The 22,105-nt window shown below is 44.5% G+C and overlaps 1 protein-coding gene across 1 annotated transcript in view; it reads right to left on the reverse strand.

The window, feature by feature from the left end:
* Positions 1-22,105, reverse strand: part of ERGIC1 (endoplasmic reticulum-golgi intermediate compartment 1) — a 59,827-nt gene that overhangs the window by 32,731 nt on the left and 4,991 nt on the right. Inside the window, exons 2-3 of the mRNA XM_033073047.1 lie at positions 6,309-6,370; positions 347-419 (exon numbers count right to left, since the gene is read on the reverse strand). Of these exons, the coding sequence (XP_032928938.1) occupies positions 347-419; positions 6,309-6,370 (135 nt within the window). The remainder of the gene's footprint in view (positions 1-346; positions 420-6,308; positions 6,371-22,105) is intronic.

Genomic DNA, 22,105 nt, shown 5'->3' on the forward strand with positions numbered 1-22,105 from the left:
CTATAAAAAAAAGTAATTATTGATATTAAACTAATAATTCTTATTTTATGCAATCCATTTCTCCATGCTGCTAATTATGCAATCCAGCATGCAGCTCATAAAGGATCAAGCAAGTCTGGAACAGCTTCCTCTATCAAAAATAGTTCAGAACCAAGTTTGCCTATTAATTTTAGCAAATTAAAAAGCTGAATGGATGTCTGAGAATTTGGAGTCAACCTAAAGGAATCCCAAACCCATTAGGCAACTAAGTGACCTGGTGAAATTACAGGAATATTTTTCTCAGATAACAGTAAACTTTTAAAGATTCACATGCACACAAACAAGGGAAAATGTGACTTTTACTTACATTTCAGTGGCTATGAATCCGGTGAGCTCAGACAGGAAGAGGAACAATATGAAGAGACAGCAGCAGACAGAGACTGGAACAGAGGTAAGAGGAGGAAAAGGTTAGGCTTGTATGTCTAACAAAAACAAAAACTATTTTCACACTGCCATATCATGGATATGCCACCCATACACAACTGAGAATTAACAATCTTTAGAGTCCATGAACCAGAGAACCCAACAGAGCAGAGATTCCAATGCCATTCCAACATCCAAACATCCATTTTTGATTCCAATGCCATTCCAACACCCAAACATCCATTTTGGGGGCACTTTTTTTTGCCATGATTTCCATCTCCCCACAGCTCCTGCATTCTCCACCTCCAGCACACAATGCTGGTCTGCCAGCATCCCCTCTTCTTGACAACATCACTTCTCTGGAGCCTTGGCTCCCAATTTTAGCACTATTAAAACCTCCAGAAGGCAGAAAGAACCTTGCTTTGAAAGCACACACTGCCCTAACACATTTTTTTTGGGGATAAGGAGACATTTTGGCTCCAAACTCTGTGCAAGGCACCTCACAGCCTGGGACAGCAGAGACATGGCAACACTGGAATTGAGCAGCCAGTGCCTGACTTCTCTAATTTCTGATATATTGGTGCCCAGACAACAAATCCCATGTTTTTCCTAAGAATTCCAACCTGGAGTTGCATGGAAGGAACCCAAAATAACTGGAATGTCACTGTTTACTCCTCACCAGGAAATTATTCAAACCACTGACCATTCAAGCAGCAGTGACAGTCACCCACACAGGAGGGGCTGGAAGGAAGCACAGCTGTAAATTCTATGGATCAGGGATGATTGGAGCAGACAAGGATGTGCCAGCTCAAGGAGACAGGGCTGCAGTGTGGCTGTGTTCAATCCAACCCCCAAATTCACCGTGAATCACTCACAGAAGGGCAAAGCAGGAGCTGACAGGATCCTCCAGGGCTGTGACAGCCAGAGCACAATCCCAGCACAGCCCCTCCATCCCAGCCAGCTCTCTGTGAAATGGCCACTTCACTAATTAAGGTTGAGAAATATTTTTTAAAAATAAAAACCCTGTTCCTCAACTTTATTCCACATGACCTGTACAGCCTGACTGCCCATTCCTTTGGGAAGCTCAAGCAACAAAGGCAATTTTATCAATTTTATCACACAACAGCCCTGGTCCAAATTCCCTTGGTAAAGAATGTGTGAGGTAAGGGAAGGGAAGAGGTGCAGAGGGAAGTACTGAGACAGAGCCTTGAGTGACCTAAAGCCTCGTGCCTCATTCTTCCAGCTCTGAGGAAAGAGAAATGCGTTGCTTCCTCTTCCTCATCAGAATAATTTCAACTGTGGATTCATTGACTGACCCTCTCTAAAGTGCAACAGATTAACAGAGATGCTATAAAATCCACTAGCTAGGATGAGGATAGAGAGGGGGAAAAATCCTGAAGACCAGTAAGAAAACAGGAAGAAGGGATATTAAATCCTAAGTAGAAACCTCAGATGGCCACAGAGTTGCTCCCAAGTCATGGCTGGCAGGACACAGAAGGGCAGCAGGGCTGGGACCCAGCTGAGCCCCTGGCACAGGGAGGAGAAAGGTCTGCTTAAAGCACACAAATTCTGGTGAGAACATCCACACCTACACAGGAGCCCAAAAAAAGAAAGCAAGGCAGGGCATGAGCAGGTCCAGTGTCTGCAGTGCTGCTCACTGACAGAGACACGAGATCTCATCTCCAGCAGCTGCAGGGGAGAGTGTTTGACGTAGACAACTCTTTTTTCTTTAATTGCTTCCCATATTCCTTTTTGGCTTGTTATAATCCCATAAAGGCTTCCCACAGCATCAGCCAGACCTCTCTGCTCTCAAGCACTTCTAGGAAAGCCTGCTACTACTAACTCTCTTAACTAAATTCTCTCCCAGAGCTTCCTCTCTCTTCCAATTTTTAAAGTTCCTTCTCTGCCACTTATATCATCAAAATAGTTTCTTTTCCAGTACTTGCTCCCTCAAGTCCACCTTTAGTTCAGCTCTTGCAGTGAAGGCTCATGACAATACTTCCCAAATACAGCACAGTAAAACTCCACTAACCTGTATCTAAAAAACCCTGCCAGAATGCCCTGAAGTGCCTGGCAGGAGCTGACTTTCAAAGCTCCTCAGTCTTCAAACCACAGAGTCACTTCTGAAGCTGTAAAAAAGATCACTGAGGGTGGACTTGAGAGGGGGATGTAAAATCAGCCTGAAGGAGGTGAGTGGGGAACAACCACTCACTGTCTCTTCCAGTATGGGAGTAACAGGGAAGGGGGAGGTTAAAAACAAGAGAAGGTTTTCCTTTACACAACTAAATCCTGAAGATTCTTAACTAGAGATGCTGAGGATGCTAAAGAAAGAAAACCTGTCAGATTACAAAAAGGAACCATACATGCCCTGAGAAAGAAATATATTGGGGGATACTACAGACAAAGGAAACAACTACAGCTTGGGAAGTTCAGGAGGCAAGTGAGCAAAGCCTGAAGTGTTTAACCTGCCCCTCTGCTCCTTCCCAGGCACCTGCTGCTGGACACTCTGGGACACTGGACACTTGCACTGCCTGCTAAACTCTTCCTACACACACACATTTCCAGGGCAGGGGCAGTTTTTGGCATGGGACTCATGTGACAGCATTATCAGTTACTCTCTCCAGAGGCAGCATTTCCTCAGCTGGAACAGGAGCTCCTGTCTCAGCGTGGAGCTGCAGGCACACAGACATTCCCAGCACAGCAATTTATGCACAGGGTGCTTCAGCTGCTTCTTTCACACTGCAGCCTTTTACTTGCTTCCATGCAAATGTGCAGCCCTACCACCCACATTTGACAAGTGTATTATATTTGGAAAAGTAGATTAAAGGCTGGGATCAGACAGAATCAAACAATTAATGCATAAAGTTTCGCTTAACTGCAAGGGCACGGCGACGTTCCCACAGCTCCTACAACATCTGAGACAGGTTTTTTAGAGCTCTAATATGATAACATGATCAATGTATCAAAGGTTGCTGGTGTAGACACACTGCTGTTGGCTAATCTGCAATCCCAAAAGGATGGGAAACTCTGCCAAGGTTTTTTATTCCTGCACTAACCTTTTTGTACTTGTCCCTTCTGCTCCATACCCCGTCTACGTACATTCCTGGCTCTGCCTCCCCACCCCAGGAGAAATGAGAGAAAGGCAAAGTGTTTAACACATCACACAGGAGCCATGTCTATATTAAGGCATAAAATTAATAGCATTTATTATTCAGTGGAGCAAACTGTTACGAAGCACAAGGAGCGGGTCCTGTTACAGGCGCCATGTGAATCATAACTTCGATATTTCCTGATGTGTATTTAAAACTCCAGCCCCCAAACAGCACCAGAGTATTTCTGGACAACATTTCCATGTGTGCATACAACATGTGCATGCAAACTATGCATCCACACCGATGGCTGGGGAGCAGGATGGTGACAGCAGCTCCTCTCCAGAGCCCCACTGCTCCTGTCCAGCCAGATGCCAGCTGTCAGCCAGCCAGGAGTGCTGCTGCTGCCTCTGTACCCAAACATGGCCAGCTTGTCCCCATGTCTGTCACAGTGGCACCACAGACACGTTACACCTGGAAAAACTGGTGGGAGAGACAGGGATGCTGCCTGAGGAAGGGATTTTTATGGAGGAAAAGGGATGAGTAACTTCTACACACTTCCCTAAAAAGTCCTCAGCAGTGGCTGTGTTGTTCTGGACAAACCTCACTCCAAACAAACAGCAGTGGATTGTTCCTGGTTCCTTCATTCCTAAAAGAATTGTTTGTAACTGAGTGGTTGCCACACAGATCTGAAGTATCTTCTATGCAGAGTTCACTGGAAATTTGGGAATTTAAAAGCCATACCTAATAAAGCCTCAATAATACTCCAGCTGGCTTCTGAACTTGTTCATGTTTGGGATCACCTACTCTTCTCAAAATCCCTCAACCCTTCCCTAAAGCCTTGGCCCCTTCAGCCTTGGTGCTTTCAGCCCTGCTGTCAGGAGCAGAGCTGCTCTTTTCCATCTCTTCTCTTCTGTAATCTGATCTGTGCCTTCTTCCCCAATAAACCTCAAGTCCTTTTTTTGAAATAGACCTTTTCGCAATCCAAAATCCACTGCTGAAATCCTGAGTAAGTCCATTCCTATTCCAGAAAGCCTTCAGCACCAGCAGTGATACTGAACTAAGGTTTCAGCAGAAATCATATGGAACAGACCTAAATTAATAGTTGGCTACTATAGACTATTTTATATCTGCTCTGTAAAACTTGGAGGACTTAAAGAAAGCCAAAATAAAGTTGCAGTCATAGTAATTCCATATGATCACTAAAGCCTAAAAGATTTTCTGAGAGGCAGAACCTTCCCTTGCACTCAAGCCCTCAGTGCTAACACAAGCTGACTTCCCTGAAGCATTTTATCACCAGGTCATGCAACCTTCCCAGGCTTCCAACTGGCCTGGCAATGGGCTGGGCTCCTCCACGGCCTCTTACAACACCTAAGATTAGTGGCTTTCAAATTACAAGCCTGGTCAGACAGAAAAGCCCATTAGAAAAGCTGCTCCCAAGATCCTCACAGGCAAAGCCACCAGTTTGTTGGCCGCTTGTGTGGTTCAGAAGCTTCTATCAGGCTGCCTAAAAACACTCTGAGAAAAAGAAGGAGAACCAGTTAGAGAAGAAAATCAAAGCCTGAGAAGCTGTAAATAACAATAGAGAGAAATAAGTCAGCTAATAATTGTAAGTAAGAGTCACAACCTTCAAGCCTTCCCACAACAGACTTATCACTTGAGCTGTTTACTGTAGATCTGAAAGCCTAAACTCCATGGCCTTTGATGGTTTTTTTGCTTCTAAAATACTCTTTTGCAGGTGATTCATAACAAGACAAATTCTCAAAGGGAGCCCAGTGGCAGTGTGGGAACTCAGTTTCCAAAACAGAAGAGAAGGCAGGATCACTCACAAGTTCAAAGTGTTCTTTCAAAACACTAAATCTCATCCACCTCTGAATTCCCAAACAGTTTGAGTCAAGCTCTTTGTTCATGACTTCAGCAAACCCAAATGGGAGTTGGGATAGAAGTAATTCAGTGGCCAGGAGAGCTCAGGGGACAAGGACTCTGAGAGTAAATATTTGGGGAAATGTTATCTTCACAGAAGCACAGCAGCCAAAGCTGGCAGGGACCTCTCTGGAGATCATCCCATCCACCTCCCCTGCTCTGAGCAGGTTGCTCAGGGCCAGCTCTGGATTTTTGGAGCATCCCCAAGGACAAGACTCCACACCAGCCTGTTCTGGACCCTGCTCCCAGCTCCTGCAGCTCACAGAGGGCTTTCCTTTGTGTCCTGATTCACTGGCACTGACTCAGTCCTGCGTGCTGTCACCAAGGGATGTGACATCACTCACGTCAGCAGTGACATACAGGACTAGTGACCCATCTCCCATGGCAGGATGGGGCACAGCTCCCTGATCAAAGGCAGCCCTGCTCAGTGGGACAGGAAAGCTGCACAAGGAGGGTAATGACAGGCCTGGCAGGATCAGCCTGATCAATGTTTACCAAGCCCTCTGCCCAGCCAGTTTGCTGCACATAATTGTGTGAAATGGGATTACTCAGCCTCCAGCCTCCCTCAGGAGCAGGAAGGAAGGAAAAGGGGCCCAAGGCAAGAGATGAGTATCAGCCAAAGTCTGGGTATTGATACATGGGAGTGAGAGTGGATCTCTATCACTGCTTGGAACTGGAGGCTCTTTAGGGCCCTTCCAACCCAAACCATTCCACAACTCTGAATTCACACAAGCTATCCCACTGTTTGATGGGCAGAACAAGCTGTCTCAGCAACAAAGGACACCTTTCCAATGCTTAACATCCCTTTAAAAAAAATCCCTGCAGACAGAGAGGCCAAACAATCTTTAATTTTAGACCAGGGCTACACAAGGACATCAAAAAGAAGTTACTTACTAATGGCCCCTGTGTAGGTTGGCTGTGTAAGGTCTTTTGGCACCTTCCTGTAGATGTCAAACCTGAAAGAGGAAAAGCAGCAGCCATAAAACAGGTGGAACATTTCAATACATCTCATGCCCCCACAGGGATGAACCATGCAAGTTTTTTCCATCCAGCTTTCCAACAACACTTTTTCACTAGGCTGGAGGATATGGGAAGGAAAAACAAAACAAAACAAAACAAAAAAAACCTTTTCTTTTGTACAATTATGTAACTGTGCTCTGTCTTGGCTCCCATTTCCCTCCACCTCCCTGTTGTGGATCTGTGCAATCTGAACTGTGACAGCAGCCAGGCAAGAAGTCATGCTGGACAAGTTTACAGACCACTGTAAAAAAGAAAAGGATACTCTACAGACTCCTGAATAAAGATGTGTGGCAAAAAAAAAAAAACCCAGTGAAACACAATCTATATTGCCCCTTGTCATTTGTACACAGCAAAGCCAAAAATAGACAACCCCTAAGTCAGAAATCCAGGTGTTGAAACAAAAAAAATCCCTTGGACATCGGATACAACAACAGAAATGAACCCAACAGGTTTGTTCCTCCCCCAGCAAAATCCAGTTTAATATTAGACTGTTGTTTTGATTCAGTCATAGCTTTTAATATCCATAGGGCTCAGCTTTGCTATTTTAAACTGCCCATGGTTAAACTCTCCCTGCCCTCATGTGTTAGCTGTATTATTTCCTACCACCTTGTGTTGCTGCACGCCCAACCCCAATGCAGCTCTGACATCAGTTTTTCCATCACTCAATAAAAATTAATTAATGCATTAAAAACACCCACCCACCCTAAAGAAGGAAGTGACCAGTTCTACCTCAAAATAGACTTTTTTGGATATGCCACAAGAGGGTGAGAGCTGATGCTTTTTCCAGCCCTGGAGAGGGCTTCCAAATTCCCAGTCTACACTGCAAGATGAAACACCCCTGTGTTTATTCAGTATTCCTACTACATCAAATATTTTATTGTGAGTTTAAAAACTAGTTAATTGTTCTTTTTTTGAGTCTTCAACTGCTTGAGATAACTCTGAGGAACTGGAGGAACAAAACAGCATTTGCCTTGCACGAGATCAGGACACTGTGCTTCACTCAGGACTCAAAGCTGGAGGAAGGAAGGAAGAGAGGGAATGGAGAGCAGGTAGAAAGACATTTCAGCTGCCCAGCTCGAGTCCTGAATTAGCTGTGGTGTCACTGAACACCCCAAGAACCCTCTGTGAGACACCTGAGAGCACAGGAGCTGTGTTTTCATCACCCTTCTCACTGCTGTGCTGAACACACCAGCGATATTCCCCAAGCAAACAATCCATGTATGGTTTTCCAGCTGCCCTGGGAACATCTGGAAAGTGCTGTTTGCATTCTTTCCACATCCACTGAAGCATCAGGATGGTGAGAGAACCCAAAGTAGCTGATGACATCATGGTCTCACAGGCAGAGGAAGCTGCTGCTCTCCCAGCCCATTAAATGCTGAAAGCTGGCGTCGTCTGGCCAAAGTCACAATAATAGATCAACAAGGCTAAAAAAGCTGAGAGAGAAACAGAGACACAGAGCACGTGAGCACCAGGAGCTGCTGAGTGTGAGCCAACACTCAGAAATAGGAAACAGCTCCAGGCTGGATTCAGTAAAAACTGCAGTGTGTGGATACTATAAAAGGAAGTTTGTTCTCACCATCAGAAATATTTACTAGTGTTGAAATGATGGGCCCATCACAGCAGGAAAAGAAAAAAAAATCCAGCTTTTTAAACAACTCACTGCAAAGCTGATCTCATAGGAGGCAGAGTTCTCTCAGATTGTCATTTCATCACATAAGTAACACCCAACACCACAAGTTAACTTTTCCATGGCCTAAGTAAGCTTGGATTAGGCAGAGACACCACAAAAAGTGCTCAGTTAAGGTTTTATGGATGAAAGCAGAAGCTTGAAGGATCACATCCAGAACCTGAGCCAAGCAGAAGGGAAGGGAAGGTGTATTAAAGCTTGCACAAGGATGCTGAAATGATTACAGCAATCAAAAAATACAAGTTTGGGATAAGAGGCAAACACTGCTAGTTAGATTCTGCTCCCTGATGTGTGATACCAGTAAACCCTGAAGAAAAAGGACTGGTTATGTGCAAGTTCCCTGGCAGAACAATCAACTGCTTGGAAAAGACACATTCTGAGCCAGGAGGGTTCAAAGTCTGGCAAAGGAACAGTCCTCAGGGCTCCAGGCACCTTCTCCTAAAGGCATCTGATACTGGCCACAAGTGGAACAATTCCCTCAGTGTGACCCCTGTTAGTGAAAACAGCAGTGGGGTTTATTTGGGCAAGGGGAAGCCCAAATGACATCAAAGTTTGAGAAGAATGATGGAGGTGGCATGGCCAGGACAAAGAGCCACCTTCTTCACTCAAACTCCAAGTTAGAAGATATGGAATGTAAAGGATTCAATGACAGCTTGGAAAGTGTTTGTGAGACACCACAGATCAAATGCCAACAGTGAGAACAGGAGCCCAAAGAAGGCTTCATTAATTACATATAATTATAAAAATAAGTAAATCAAGCAAACATCTCAAACAAATCTGTGAAGCTGACAAGAGTTGTTGTAACAGGAAAAGCCTCAAGAAATGAGAGATTTGTGGCAGCTCCTATCAAACCTAAGGGTTAAAAATCTGCCTTCACTAGAAGAACCTTTCTCCTGATGCCCCTGGCTCCTTGCCTACCTCCCAGAGCTGAAAGCCATCCCAGGAGAGCACTTACACTGTCCTGGGAAGAGCAAAGGATGAGGATTAGCCAGCAGAGATGATCTGTGATGCAGGAGGGAGGAGGCAGTGGAGCTGTGTGCTTGGCAAAGGGGAACAGGTTTTACCTGCCCTCAGGTCAGACGTTCCTGCAAGCACCAGCAGTAAAAATTCCAACAAGCCTCCAGGTTCCTGAGGCATTGGTCACTTGGAGGAGTATTTGTACCCTGGGAACAGAGAGGAACCTTGTGCTCTGTTGCAAGAGTTGCCTGCTGTACTCAAAGCAGTGGAAGGCATTAGTAATGCTGCAGGGAGGCTGGATGTGCAGAGGGGCTCACAGACACCCTGTGACACCCACTGACACAGCCTGGGAGTCATCTGTGAGCAGGAGAAACCAGGGGTGTAGATTTACAGCTCCTCACAGACACCCTGGGCATCCACTGGCACAGGCTGGGAGTCATCTGTGAGCAGGAGAAGAAACCAGGGTGTAGATTTACAGCTGCTCACAGACACCTTGTGCCACCCTGGGCACCCACTGGCACAGCCTGGGAGTCATCTGTGAGCAGGAGAAGAAACCAGGGTGTAGATTTACAGCAGCTCAGTGAACTCCCTTAACCTGCAGCTCACTCTGCTTTAGGAAGGGAGGCATCACTTCACACTCCCAGGGCAGGCACATGTGCATTTTCCACTGCACGTTGTTTATATTTAGCTTTTGGCAAGTTTCTTCCTCCCCTCAGAAAGGCAAGACATGTAAGGTGAAGTTGTATCTTTGAGTTGATCAATTAAGATCCTTTCAGAGTGGAAACAACAAACTTGCTGCTAGGAAAGTTCTTCCTCCAGATCATAGAGTGGGCTTTGCAATTCCAGAATATGAGGCTAAAGATAGAATAGGCTGTCATCAATATAACAAAAGAATTTCCTGACACATCCATAGTGTCTTTTCTTTCAATGGAGAGCAGGGTTGAAAACAAAGAAATAAAAAAAGCCCCTGTCAGGAACCAACACTCATAACTACCATGAGGGAATGCTACAATACTTTTTTATCAATCCAAGAGTTGAAAAGACACAGCAAAAAAAAAAGCTTTCTCACCTTCCTGGTGGGAATGTCAGCAAACTGGTGAAACAGCATCCCAGAGATGTGCAGGGGTCATTCCTGACTGGGTTCAAACAGAATTCACAAATCTTTGTGTGATTGAGGCAGGTCTGGGGCAGAACTGAGCTCTCTGATGGCCAGGAGTGCCACAGCCCTCTTGGAAAGAGAGAGGTGACATCTAGGTGGTGACCTCAAAGGAGCCAAGCCAAAGGGGGCAGATTCCAAGGGCAGTGTCAGAAGGGTTTCAAAAGCTGCAGCTGCTGCTACTCAGATTTTTTTTCTTCAGACAGAAGTATATCACAGAATCTCACAGTGGTTTGGGTTGGAAAGGATTTTAAAGAGCAGCTCATTCCAAACCCTGCCATGGGCAGGGACACCTTTCACTAGCCCAGGTGACTCCAAGCCCTGTCCAGGCTGGACCTGGCCATCAGAGAGCTCAGTTCTGCCCCAGACCTGCCTCAATCACACAAAGATTTGTGAATTCTCTGTTTGAACCCAGTCAGGAATAACCCCTGCTCATCTCTGGGATGCTGTTTCACCAGTTTGCTAACATTCCCACCAGGAAGGTGAGAAAGTTTTTTTGCAGTGTCCTTTCAACTCTAGGATAGATAAAAAAGCCCAGGCTGCTCCAAGCCCTGTCCAGCCTGGCCTTGGATATTTCCAGGGATGGGAAGAATTTTTTCCCAATATCCCATCTAACCCTACTCTGGCAGCGTGAAGCCATTCTCCCTTGTCCTCTCCTTGTCAATTCTCTCTCCATCTTTCCTGCAGCTCCTTCAGGCACTGAGGCCACAGCTGTGTCACCCCAAAGCTTCTCCTCTGCAGGTGAACAATCCCAGCTCTGCCAGCAGAGCTGCTCCATCCTCTGCTCATCCTGGAGCCTCCTCTGGGCTCTCTGGGCTGGGGCAGCTCTGCAGGTGAGCTCTCACCTGAGCTGTGAGCTCTCACCTGAGCTGTGACTGCTGCATGAGTGGCAGGGAGGGCAGAGGGACCCAAACATTGCAGATTTTTTTCTAGGGTTGAAGTTTCAGCTGAGCAGAGGATGAGCTCAGTCCCTCAGCAGGAGGGGCTGCCTGCCAGGGCTTTATGTACACTTGAGCAGTTTCAAGTTTGGACCCGAAATATTTCAGGAAATGAAGTAATAAATACATTATTTCACTGAAGATTTCCACACCTCCAAAACAAAGAATACTCTCTGACATCTCTGGAATCTAAAAAGTGTTTTTATCAACGCTGTAAGACGCTGTTAAGTTTTTTCATGAACAAGAAGCAAAGAATGTGAGGCAATTAAAAAAACCAACTACTTTTAGGTAGAACTAACTAGAAAATGGTTAAATTTGAATGTCCTGGAGCAAAGGGAAACTCTGATACCCACAGGAGTTTGTATCAGAGAAGGAAAAGCAGTAATTCCTCCTTCAGTTTCCAGCATTTGCCCATCCCTCCCTGGCACAAAGATGCACTGGTCATGGCAGCCAGGGCTGAATTTCTCCCAAAATTACTGTGTGGAGTCCCTGCAGAGACCCAGCAGAAGCTGTGGGGTGAGCAGCAGTGGAAAGTTTTCCTGTACCATTCTGTAGGGTTTGGTTTTACTGATTTACCTGAGGGGCCAGGGAAGGGCTGTTGTGGAGCTCTTGCACTGTATTTTGGATTCCAGTTAATCAAGCAGAACTGTAACACATTCTCATGTGGCACTTGGTCACAAAACAGAATTTGGGCACTGCAAATCAGCAGCAAAAAATTTATTTTTGTTCCTTTCCAGAAATTAATGTTCACAAACAGGGGAAAAACGGTTTTGTTTTTCAGGCAGATTACGTTTTACCCCAGAAGAACCAAATATTTCAACATCACTCTTCTTTTTGAAGCACACTGCCTCCACTGTAGGTACTTCAGCACATCCTGAAAGTTGGAGGCTGTGATCATTCATTACAACAAATTACATTTCTGATGTCAAAGATGATTAAAATAAAATAACCAAACCCATCTCATGGCTGACATGACTTTGAGCAGGTCAGTGGTGGTGTAAATGCCCCACTGTCACCTTGGCTCAGCAGAAAGGGTCCCTGGCTGTGATTCACCCACAAGAATGTGGGTGTTGAAACAACACTTGCTTCTCCACCTCCCATGCTCACCAACTTAGAGAAGTGACATCTCTTTTTCAGCAGATACCACATTTGGAGCTGAGGTCACTAATTCTGGTGACATTACTCACTCTCAGTAATGAGTTAACTGCCTTAATTTTATTACACATCAGTAGCTTTGAGGTCTCTTTGAATAAATGAGCCTGGTGCTGCTGAACCAATTTGTTTCACTAACAAAAAACCTGAAGTGACTTGCAGGGACAACACATTTTCCAGCAGAAACAGAACTTCACTATGAAGCTAATCAAACACATGGCAATTCTACAGAAGTAACTAAACTACACAAAGGGGGAATTATCAAATACAGAGAAAAAATCAACTTTGAGGGTGTGGAGTCTCCCTTGCTGGGGATGTAAAAGGTTGGAGCAGTGACCCACTGTGGTTCCTTCCAACCTGACCCATCCTGGGACTCTGAGATCCTGAAAAAAGGGGTTTAGGGTCAGTGGAAATGTCATCTCTGACTGTTTCCTTCTTGGTAAGAAACATGACTTCCCTGAGAAAGAGATGGGCTGCAGGCTGAGAAAGGCAAGACAACTGTGACACAAAGACATGGGGTGGAAATAAAGAATAACCTTTAATAAAGAATAATTTTAAAAAATAAAGAAAATTTTTTAAAAAGTCTTTCCAGGCTGAGATGGCTTCAACAAAAACCCTCACTCAAGGGGCTCCAGTTGAAAAGACAGCACAAAGAAGCAAAGAAACAACAAACCCTCTCTTCAGCCCTTCAGTGGGAGGCTGATTTGGGCCACTCCACTCAGGTTTTTGTGGAGATCTCTCTTCTCACACAGAATTTATGTGTCTGCAGTGCAATTACTTCACTCCCAAGGCAGCTGCCTAAGGCAGAAGGCAGGAATAAGTCTGGTTTTTCACATCCCCTTTAAAATCATGGTCACACCAAAGCCACTCTAATTTTTTGCTCTAAAACTTGCACAGCAGCATTTTTAGGCAGAGCCTAAGCTGGCCTTTGAGGAATTATTTCATTCCAGAACTGGGAATAAACACAAGCAGGTTAAAGCAGTTACCAAAGCTTGTTTACCCTTCTTGTTTGCTGGTAATGCCCCTCCCCATTCATCAGCAAGGAGCTGCAAACTGGAGATAAATTCTAGTGAAATATCTGCAATATTTCTGCTGCTGGTTTTCCCCATTTGCCCAGTTCTCCTTGCAAAGGGGATCAGAGTGTGGCTGCAAACCTCAAATCTCAAGTAGGTATGAGGTCACTATTTCTGCAATTCCTGACTAAACAAAGAGCTTGCCTGTTCTTTGCAAAGTCCACTCATTACATACTCACCAGTAAACCCAGTTACAACGTGGAAGAGAGAATTTCTCCTGTTACACACTGTACTTGTCATGTTCAAGAAATGACACACAGGCAGCCCATGCAGACATTAAGTTTTAAAAAACTCAGTCTTGAAGAAAAAAAAAAAAGGTGCTTTTTGTCAAAAGAAGATAAAGTACTTCATTTGTTACACTGGTTTTTTCCTTCAGAAAAACTGCTGCACTTTGCATTTCTGGGAACATTCATTCAAAACAACAATCCCAGATGGCTTTTGATGAAAACAACATCAAAAAAACTCCAGCACTGTGGAAGATACAGAGAGCAAGGCAGGTGCCAAGCACAGTCAAGCCCATGCCAGCATCCATTTGGTTTTTGATAAGTCACTTTGAGGCAGGTCTGTGTGATAACAGGCTTGAAAAAAATCCACTGCCACTTCTTTGAGAGCATCTGTCATTTAGACATCCTAAAGAAATTCATTTTTAGGCCACATCCCTCAGAATGACACAAGCCTCTCTAATTACTTCATGTAGATATCAGTGAATCCAGCCAACTTCAATTTCTATTTGAGTGCCTTTAAAGAGACAAATCATCCTCAGCTCTGAGGATTAGTTTTCCCTGGAGACAAGGACATAACCTTGGCATTTGTCACTCTACCCACTTCTGTTCTTCCTCTTACCATTTCCTATCTGCCTCCCTGAACCTTTTTGTTGTTTTACTGTGTGCCAGAGAGCAGAGATGATGATTCCATCCCCTTTATTTGGGTTCCCTACAGACCTGGTGCAGGGACAGCTCTTCCCACAAGGTTTGTAGAACTGGCTCTGTTTTGAAGCTTGATTTCACGACAGAAGAGCTGCAGTGGCAATTCAGGAAACCAAGGCAGGTGTGAAGCAAGAAGAGAATGAGCAACCTCAGCCCCACTTCAGGAAACACATCTGAGTGCACATGAAATGAGCTGGAACAATGGTTCTGAAAAGTTTCCCCCATGCCACCACACAGCTTTTTTCCTCATACTCCTGCTGCTCCCACCTCTGGAAGACCCTTTTCTAAAGAAAGAGTTGGATTATGATTCATTCAGTGGCTGCTACTATTAAGGTTTTTAGCAGAGATCCCAATTACAGCTGAGAATCCACTTTGCATAAAACACTTCATCATTTTTTAGCAGGGCACGGGAAGCAGAGAGAAACTTAGTCATGGTAAATATAACTTGGATTAAGTGCACCTGACATTCAAAGATGACTGTGCACAAACAGACTCCATTTTCTCTCTCCAGGAACACTTCAGAGGAGGTTGGTGTGACAAAGGGGAGATCAGAGTTTAACCACCCTGTCTCACAAGCTTCCCTTCCCCAAATCAATGCAGCTTTGGAGGCAGAAGGGGAGGAAAAAACCCAGGGCATATTGGTTATTTTCCATGTGAATTCAAGGTATGAAAAGGAAGCTCTGCCTGCTGTCAGAGCAGGATCATTCAGGCTGGAGACACAAATGGAAACGCCCTGGCTTTAATCCCCAGTGGTATTTCTAGAGAAACCTTCCCAGCAGAGGCATGCTGCTCAGTGACAAGGACATTTCTGTCTATGTGCTCTGCTGGCTTCTCTGACAGCTTCTCTGGTCACCTCAGCAAAGCCTGAGAATTAGAGATGCCCAAGAGAAAACCTGGCATGGTGGGGTCTGTGATCAGCCAGGAATGGCATTCCTAGCACTCTCCCCAGCATCCAAAATGGAAATAAATGAAGGAAATAAATGGTTTAATGAAGTAAATCAGATTCTCAGGCTGCAACTTGTAGATCAGGAATGGATGCTCCTGGAGTAGATCCAGCAGAGGCTGCAGAGGTGAGGAAGGGCTTGGAACACCTCATGAAAGGCTAACACAATCTAGATCATTCTGTGCTTTGGGGTGGCCCTGCTGGAGCAGGGAGGTGGCACCAGTGACCCTCTGTGGTCCCTTCCAGCCTGACCCATCCTGTGAAACTGCTGCCCCAAGACTTGATCTCTTGAGACAGATTTAAAAAAAAAAATAGATGGGGTTAGAAAAAGAAATGGCATAGAGGTGGCATAGAGAATACTGCAGGGTTACTGAAAAAAAAATTTAAAAATATTTTTAATAAAAAATCCAATCACTTAGCTAAGATCTTCCTTTGTTTAACAGGCAGTGACTCCTCGTCTGTTTCCTTGGGTCACTGCTCCCAAACAATGACTTTGGGACAATTCATCCCAGCTCTGTCAACAAAGCTGCTGGACACCAGGAGCCCAAGCACACCAGGTGAGGAGCACAAGCCATCAGGTGGCTTTTAACCTCTTCAGAGGTATTCAGCTCCAAATAAAACCAAGCAGGCTCAGACACAGTCTCACTCCACCAAAGGCAGGCAGGTACTTCTATCAGAACTCGCTTTTCTGGCTTCACTCCCTCCTACAAAGCACATCAGACACTCCTGGTAAGATCCTGAAAAGCAAAGCTGCTACTTCTGTAAAATGGATAAATCTAAAGGCACCAATTTAGCTTTCAATGTGACAGCTCAAGCTGAGGGAAATACAGAGGTAGAACAAACAGCACAGCTGTGTCAGGTTTGCACACACGGCGCTCCTTTGATTAGCAAAATACCATCTACTTAAAAAATAAAAATAAAATCCCACATGCCTGTCTGAAGTAGTTGGGGGGAGTTTTACTGCTCACAGTTGTTGAAACCATCCCTAGAACTCCTGTGCCCAGGATCAGAGATAAAAACATTAACCTCTTCAGTTGTTAAATTGCTCTTATTCAGCAGTGTAACAGCTGGGGTGTGCAGAGATGGCCTGAACTATCATTTATCCCATTCCATGTGCCTAAGGACAGAATATGTGAAGTAAAACAGTAAAGATGGCTCTGGAGAACAGCTGGGATCTGGAACACAGAAAAGGCAGGAGCAGGACACAACTCCCCTCTGCTCAGTGACCCTGAGAGGGGCTGGGCATCACCAGACTGCTGAGGAGAGGAATAAGAAGAAGGCAGGGCAAGGGACACAAGCTGCTCAGCAATCCCCTGGGCTGGGTCATGTTCCCCAGGTGCTTGAGAGCTGCTACAGGAAAAAAAAAAAAAAAAGTCAGACCTGGCTTGACCAGCATTTTAGAGCAAGTCTGTGAACTAGGAAAGGATGGGCTTTAACTGGGGAAGCATCAAGAAAAGCCTGGCCTTAAAAAGCAAAGCTTTCTTACTTGACACTAAAAAAGTGGTGAGTCCCAGTGCCCTCTGCATTTTCAACTCCTGTGGTCTTCTCCTGTACCTGTGCTGGGCAAAAATCTCCAATTCTGCTCCAAAAACCAAGCTACACATAGTAAATTCACTCTAAAACAGGTGAAGAAGTAGAGCTACCTTATTCTAACACCTTATTCTACAAGAACACATTATTTTTTCCTATTTTCATTGAGAAATATTAGTTCAAGATTTAGTTCTGTGTCTTTCTTCCCACCCAAAGACAAATGTGCATGTTCTGACAACTCTGCAAGAACACCTAGGCCCTACAACCCAGCACAGAAAATAAAATCAATCACTCTTCTCCCAACCCAACCAAGTAGGTGAAATCTGTTTAAATGAATGGGAAAACAATGGTAGGAAGTCAGCAGCAGGGACAGAAAATAGGAACTACCGACTTTTAAGCCCTTCATTCTGCTAATTCTTTGTTTAGATGACATTTCTATGTTTCCTGTCTGCTGGCAGATGAGAACATGATGTGCAGAGAGCAGCTCAGGACAGCTGTGGCAGAGCCAGGCTGAGATCCCAGGGATGGGATGAGCAGTGGGAGCCAACAGACCTGAGTTTGTTGTGACTCACTGTTTAATTCCTGCTCCACTCAATTAAACCTTTCTTCTTCAGCTCCTTCATTCTGCACAGCAGCACCTGCCAACATCTGCCCACCTTTCCCTCCAGGTGGGAAAACTGCAAATATCTGAAGCTAAACTAGCAAAGTTGAAACAGAATTCAAAGTTCTGCCTGAAGGAATGGCTGAGGTTGTGTTGGGAGGGATTTTAAGCTGGATATTAGGAAAAGGTTCTTTCTCCAGAGGGTCTGATCAAGGCTGTCCAGGAGAGCTTGGAAAGCATAAAATGGGATTTTTGGGGTGTCTGTGCAGGGCCAGGAGCTGCATCAATGACCCCTGTGGGTCCCTTCAGCTCAGAACATTTTGTGACTCTCTGATTCTTTGAAGGTCTGTACAAGGAAAGCAGCAGGAAGGTGGCTTTAGGAAAACAAACTGGATGTGCTCTGCAAGAGCCCAGCTCGGTTCAGGGCTGTGCCTGGAGAGCAGTTTGTGACCAGTCTTGATGGTTTTGTGAATTGGGACACAAACTTTGAAGCATGTGCAAAGTAAGATAAGGGATCCTGCTAATCGCAGTTTCACACAGAAAATAAACCCGGAATACACAAACACCAAAGCCTGGCCCCGAGTGTGAGCTGGAGCTGCAAATACACATCCAAAGCCGGAGCAATGAGCTGATACTTGTAAATACCAAGCAGTAATTAACACATTTTATAAGATGAGAACACACACATCATTAAGCAATCAGCCAGTCCTCATTTACACACAATGGGACATCAACACAAACTGCAGAACCTGAGCTTCACCGCACTAACTCTCAAGGCTCCAGAATGACATCGGGAAATGTTTAATCCTCAATTACTTTGAGCAAGCTCTGATATGAGAAGGACCAGACAGGGAGGTGGAAGGGCTGATGGTTTTTTAACCAGTTTATCAAGCAGGTGAAGACTGCAAATTTTCAAATGCTGTTATGAGTGCCTTCTCACTCACATCACACCAAGTTTTCAAAGCAAACAGGGTTTTTTTTTTCTGACCTGCTGACTCCCCACGCTTACAAACCCAGGAGTGAAATGCAGGAATAGGTTTCCTTGCCAGCCAGCTCCTCCCTCTTAATTCCAGCTCCAAGAACATAATGAAACCAACAGAGGAAGTGTCTGAAACAAGGAGGAGTACTGAGAACAAGAAAACAAGGTTAGGCCAGGAGGACTGTCATTAATTATATAATCCAGCCTTTGGGTAAGTGGACATTTAGGGAAAGGGGCTGAGAGAACCTGGGAGGAACCAGCACATTATGTCATCTGGCCTGCTGGTTACTTAGCAGGTACAGGATCTGCATAGGGACAGAAAAACAAACCCATTTATTTCTAGGACAAAACATTTTCAAATCCTCACAGCAGCTGCTGAAAAAAAAGGCATGAAAATTCATACATTCTGCTCCCACTTAGATTGATTCTTTTCCAAGGAGCCAGTTTTCTTTTTTTCCTCCCTTCTGCCCGCTCTGGGGTTCTATTGTGCTGTCCTGCAGAACACCTTTTTGTCAACCATGTGCCAAATTTTGTGTTTTATTCTTCCTGTGCATATCAAGCTTGTTCTCTCAGGAGTACACGAAGCAATTGTATTGCTGCAATATGCCAAAAGTGCAACTATTTTAGGTGACAGTGAAGGATGGAAGACAGGAAGTGGTACATCACTTTTCTTTTTCCTTCAAAATAAAATGTGAGGCTCAAACACATTCCAAAGGCAATTAGGAGGAGGAGGAGGAAAATATAATCTCAAATACTCAAAGGTGGAGTCTTGCCAGCAAGCATTTTATTTCCTTTTAGGCAGTGAAGCAGGTGTCAAAATGAAGGATGGAAGAGAAATGTATTTTTAATAAAGCGAGCAAATTACACTGTGCTTCATCAAAACAGGAGAAAAGTGTCACGAAGAAAAAATGTTCAAGTAAGGGGAGTGGTATTTAAAGGGATTCAGCCCTTTGCTGGACTGTGAGAGCCACTGCACTCCTGAGTGGGAGCAGCATCTTCTGGAGGACAGAGAGAATGGGGAAGAGCATTAAACATACATGGCTGCTCCCCAAAGGAAGCAGGTTGTTCAGATAAGCTGTAACCCTTCCTGGAACAGAGCCCTCAGCTCAGAGATTCCTGCAGCTCCCCAGCACATCCCAGATCACTTCATGATCCCCTTGGTCCTGAACATTTCTCCTTCTCCCAATGGGGCAGCTGCCAGCTCAGAGTTCTCAACCTCCTGCCCATTCCCTTCCCACAAACAAACAAAATCTGCAGCAGAGTTTGAGCAAAATTCAAACCTGGACTGTGATTTCCAAGGATTTACCTGCACACAACCATGGAAAAAAAAAGAGCTGTACCACAATCTTCCCCACAGCTTCCAGGAATCACAAAATATTAAAGCTCTGCTGATGCCTTGCACTGCTCAACACCTTGAAACAAGATCTGGGAAGAACTATTTTAGCATCAGAAATGTGCAGGTTTTATTTGGGGAAGCTGCTTTATGGTTGAAGTCCCAGCTGCACTTGTTCAGCACAAAAATCAGATTGGTACAAAAGAGCAGAAAGAAATATAACATCTGGGGAATTAAAGAAAAATAAGGGGGGGAGAGAGAGGGATATGTGAAAAAACAACTCCATATTCATAAGGCTTCCCTCAAAAGCACACAGGCCAATCCACACCTACTGCAGAGAGAGATTTCTCCACATCAGTAAGAGAAACTCCTGTCCCATACAAGGGATTAAAATATATTGTACTTTTCCAGAACATCAGGAACTCTGCAGTGAGAGCTCAGGTTCTCCCATTTCAGTTCCAACCCAAGAAGAATTTCTGTTTTTTATTAAGTGTGTTACCTACAGGCAAGTCCAACTCTTCTGCATCACCTGGTTTCCAAGTCGAGTTCCTGGTTTGACACAATTTCCAAGAAATATCTGTATGGATGCCCACTAAAAAAACATAACTAATAGAGATTCAAGAGCTGCAACTTGCAGGTTTTCTACTGATTTTTGGTCCAAATATAACCTGTTATATTTGACCCACGTTCAGTTGGGTCACTTTTTATTCAGAATGACCTGTTATATTTGACCCACGTTCAGTTGGGTCACTTTTTATTCAGAATGACACAAAATCCAAGCAAGGCTTGAAGATTTCACCTTTATCAGAAAACAAAGTCACATTTATATTGCTGTGCTCTACAGAGAGGCACAATTTGGAAGCCAGGTGATCTGCTTTAGGATATAATTGTTCAATAAACACTAAGGAATCATGACCCCCTGGAATCCTGTCAGCAGCAATACAGGTCTGCACATTTTAACACTGAATTAAAATAAATACATCTCATTTGGAAAAAATCCTTCAAAAAAACCAAACAGGAAAGCAAACATCCAAACACACACAATTCAAACAGTCAGCTGCAATGGCCAACTACATCTTGTGTGTGTGTCTGCCATGATTATTACAGAAATACTCAGACATTTCAGTATAAAGAAGATTTACTACTGAAATACTCAGGCATTTCAGCATAAGGAAGCTGTTGTAGATTGTGGCAAGGCTGTGGTTAATTTTTTGGCTGACCAAGTTTTCCATTTCGAGAGCAGCTGGCTCTGCACAGGAATACCTAGACATCACTTCAGGGCTTGTGCTTGGACAGGAAACAAGAAAAACAGATGATTCCCCACTTCTTTTTTCATTGCAAGACTATTCTTTCCTCACCACCTCCACCATTTGAACTACACGCCTAAAAAATACACCAGCACACTCCAAAATACCAGCTGAACAAGGTGCCCAGCTCCCAGTGCAGGCTGGTGGCATTGCTTCAGCTCTGTTTACAGTGTGATTCAGCCTTTTTCACACCAATGAACTATGATGGCATGAAGGAAGCATCTGTGTCACCCAGGACTGAACAAAGGAGGACAGTTAAACTTCAGAAGGAACAATGCAAAACTTTCCTAGGAAGCCAGACCTTAATATTTCCCTACTTACTCAGGAAAAAAAAAAAAAATCTCCACTCTGATGATATTTTGAGAGAAATGATGCACTGGGGAGACTTAGAAAGAAATATTTACATACATGCACACCATGTATAATCAGTTATTTGTGGCACAAACATCAACAGACTCTGTCTGTACAGCCCAGCTTGCCCATCTGATGCTGTGACTGCAGAATAATTTCTCAGGTGCCCTCAAAGGGCTATTGTTGAGCCAAAGTTAGTCATGGCACTGCCTGGCACCCAAACCCACGTTGGCCATTACGTAAAGTGGCAGCAATCCCACTTGGAAGGGTTGTTTACCAGTGGCATTGCTCAATGTGAACTGGAGCAGGCTCCCAGACGTGGCTGCAGGTGGGGATGGAAATGCAGTTGCTGCTGAAATGAGCTCAGTTTGTCAGCATGCTGCTCAAAATGCCAAATTTATGAGGTTGGACTCGATGATCCTTGTGGGTTCCTTCCAACAGAGAATATTCTGTAATTCTATAAATCTGTAATTACTCAAATCAGAGCTGTGCTACAGCCCTAGACATTAATTTAGGAAGTGATGGCTACCAGCTCAATCACATAAATTAATATTTTGGACAAAATCATTGCAGCTTTCCTGCTCTTAGCAAAGGGAGTCTATTTGGATTTAAATTAGACCTAAGAGTTGTGATGGGGAATAGAGAATAGACAGACTGATGCTCACACTTGTGACCTGGCACAGTTGTGAAATCGATTCCTGACCAGATTCATGAGCACAAACCAGATTTCTGGTGATT

This window comes from Catharus ustulatus, chromosome 15 (genome assembly GCF_009819885.2).
Source record: "Catharus ustulatus isolate bCatUst1 chromosome 15, bCatUst1.pri.v2, whole genome shotgun sequence".
Lineage (NCBI taxonomy): Eukaryota > Metazoa > Chordata > Aves > Passeriformes > Turdidae > Catharus > Catharus ustulatus.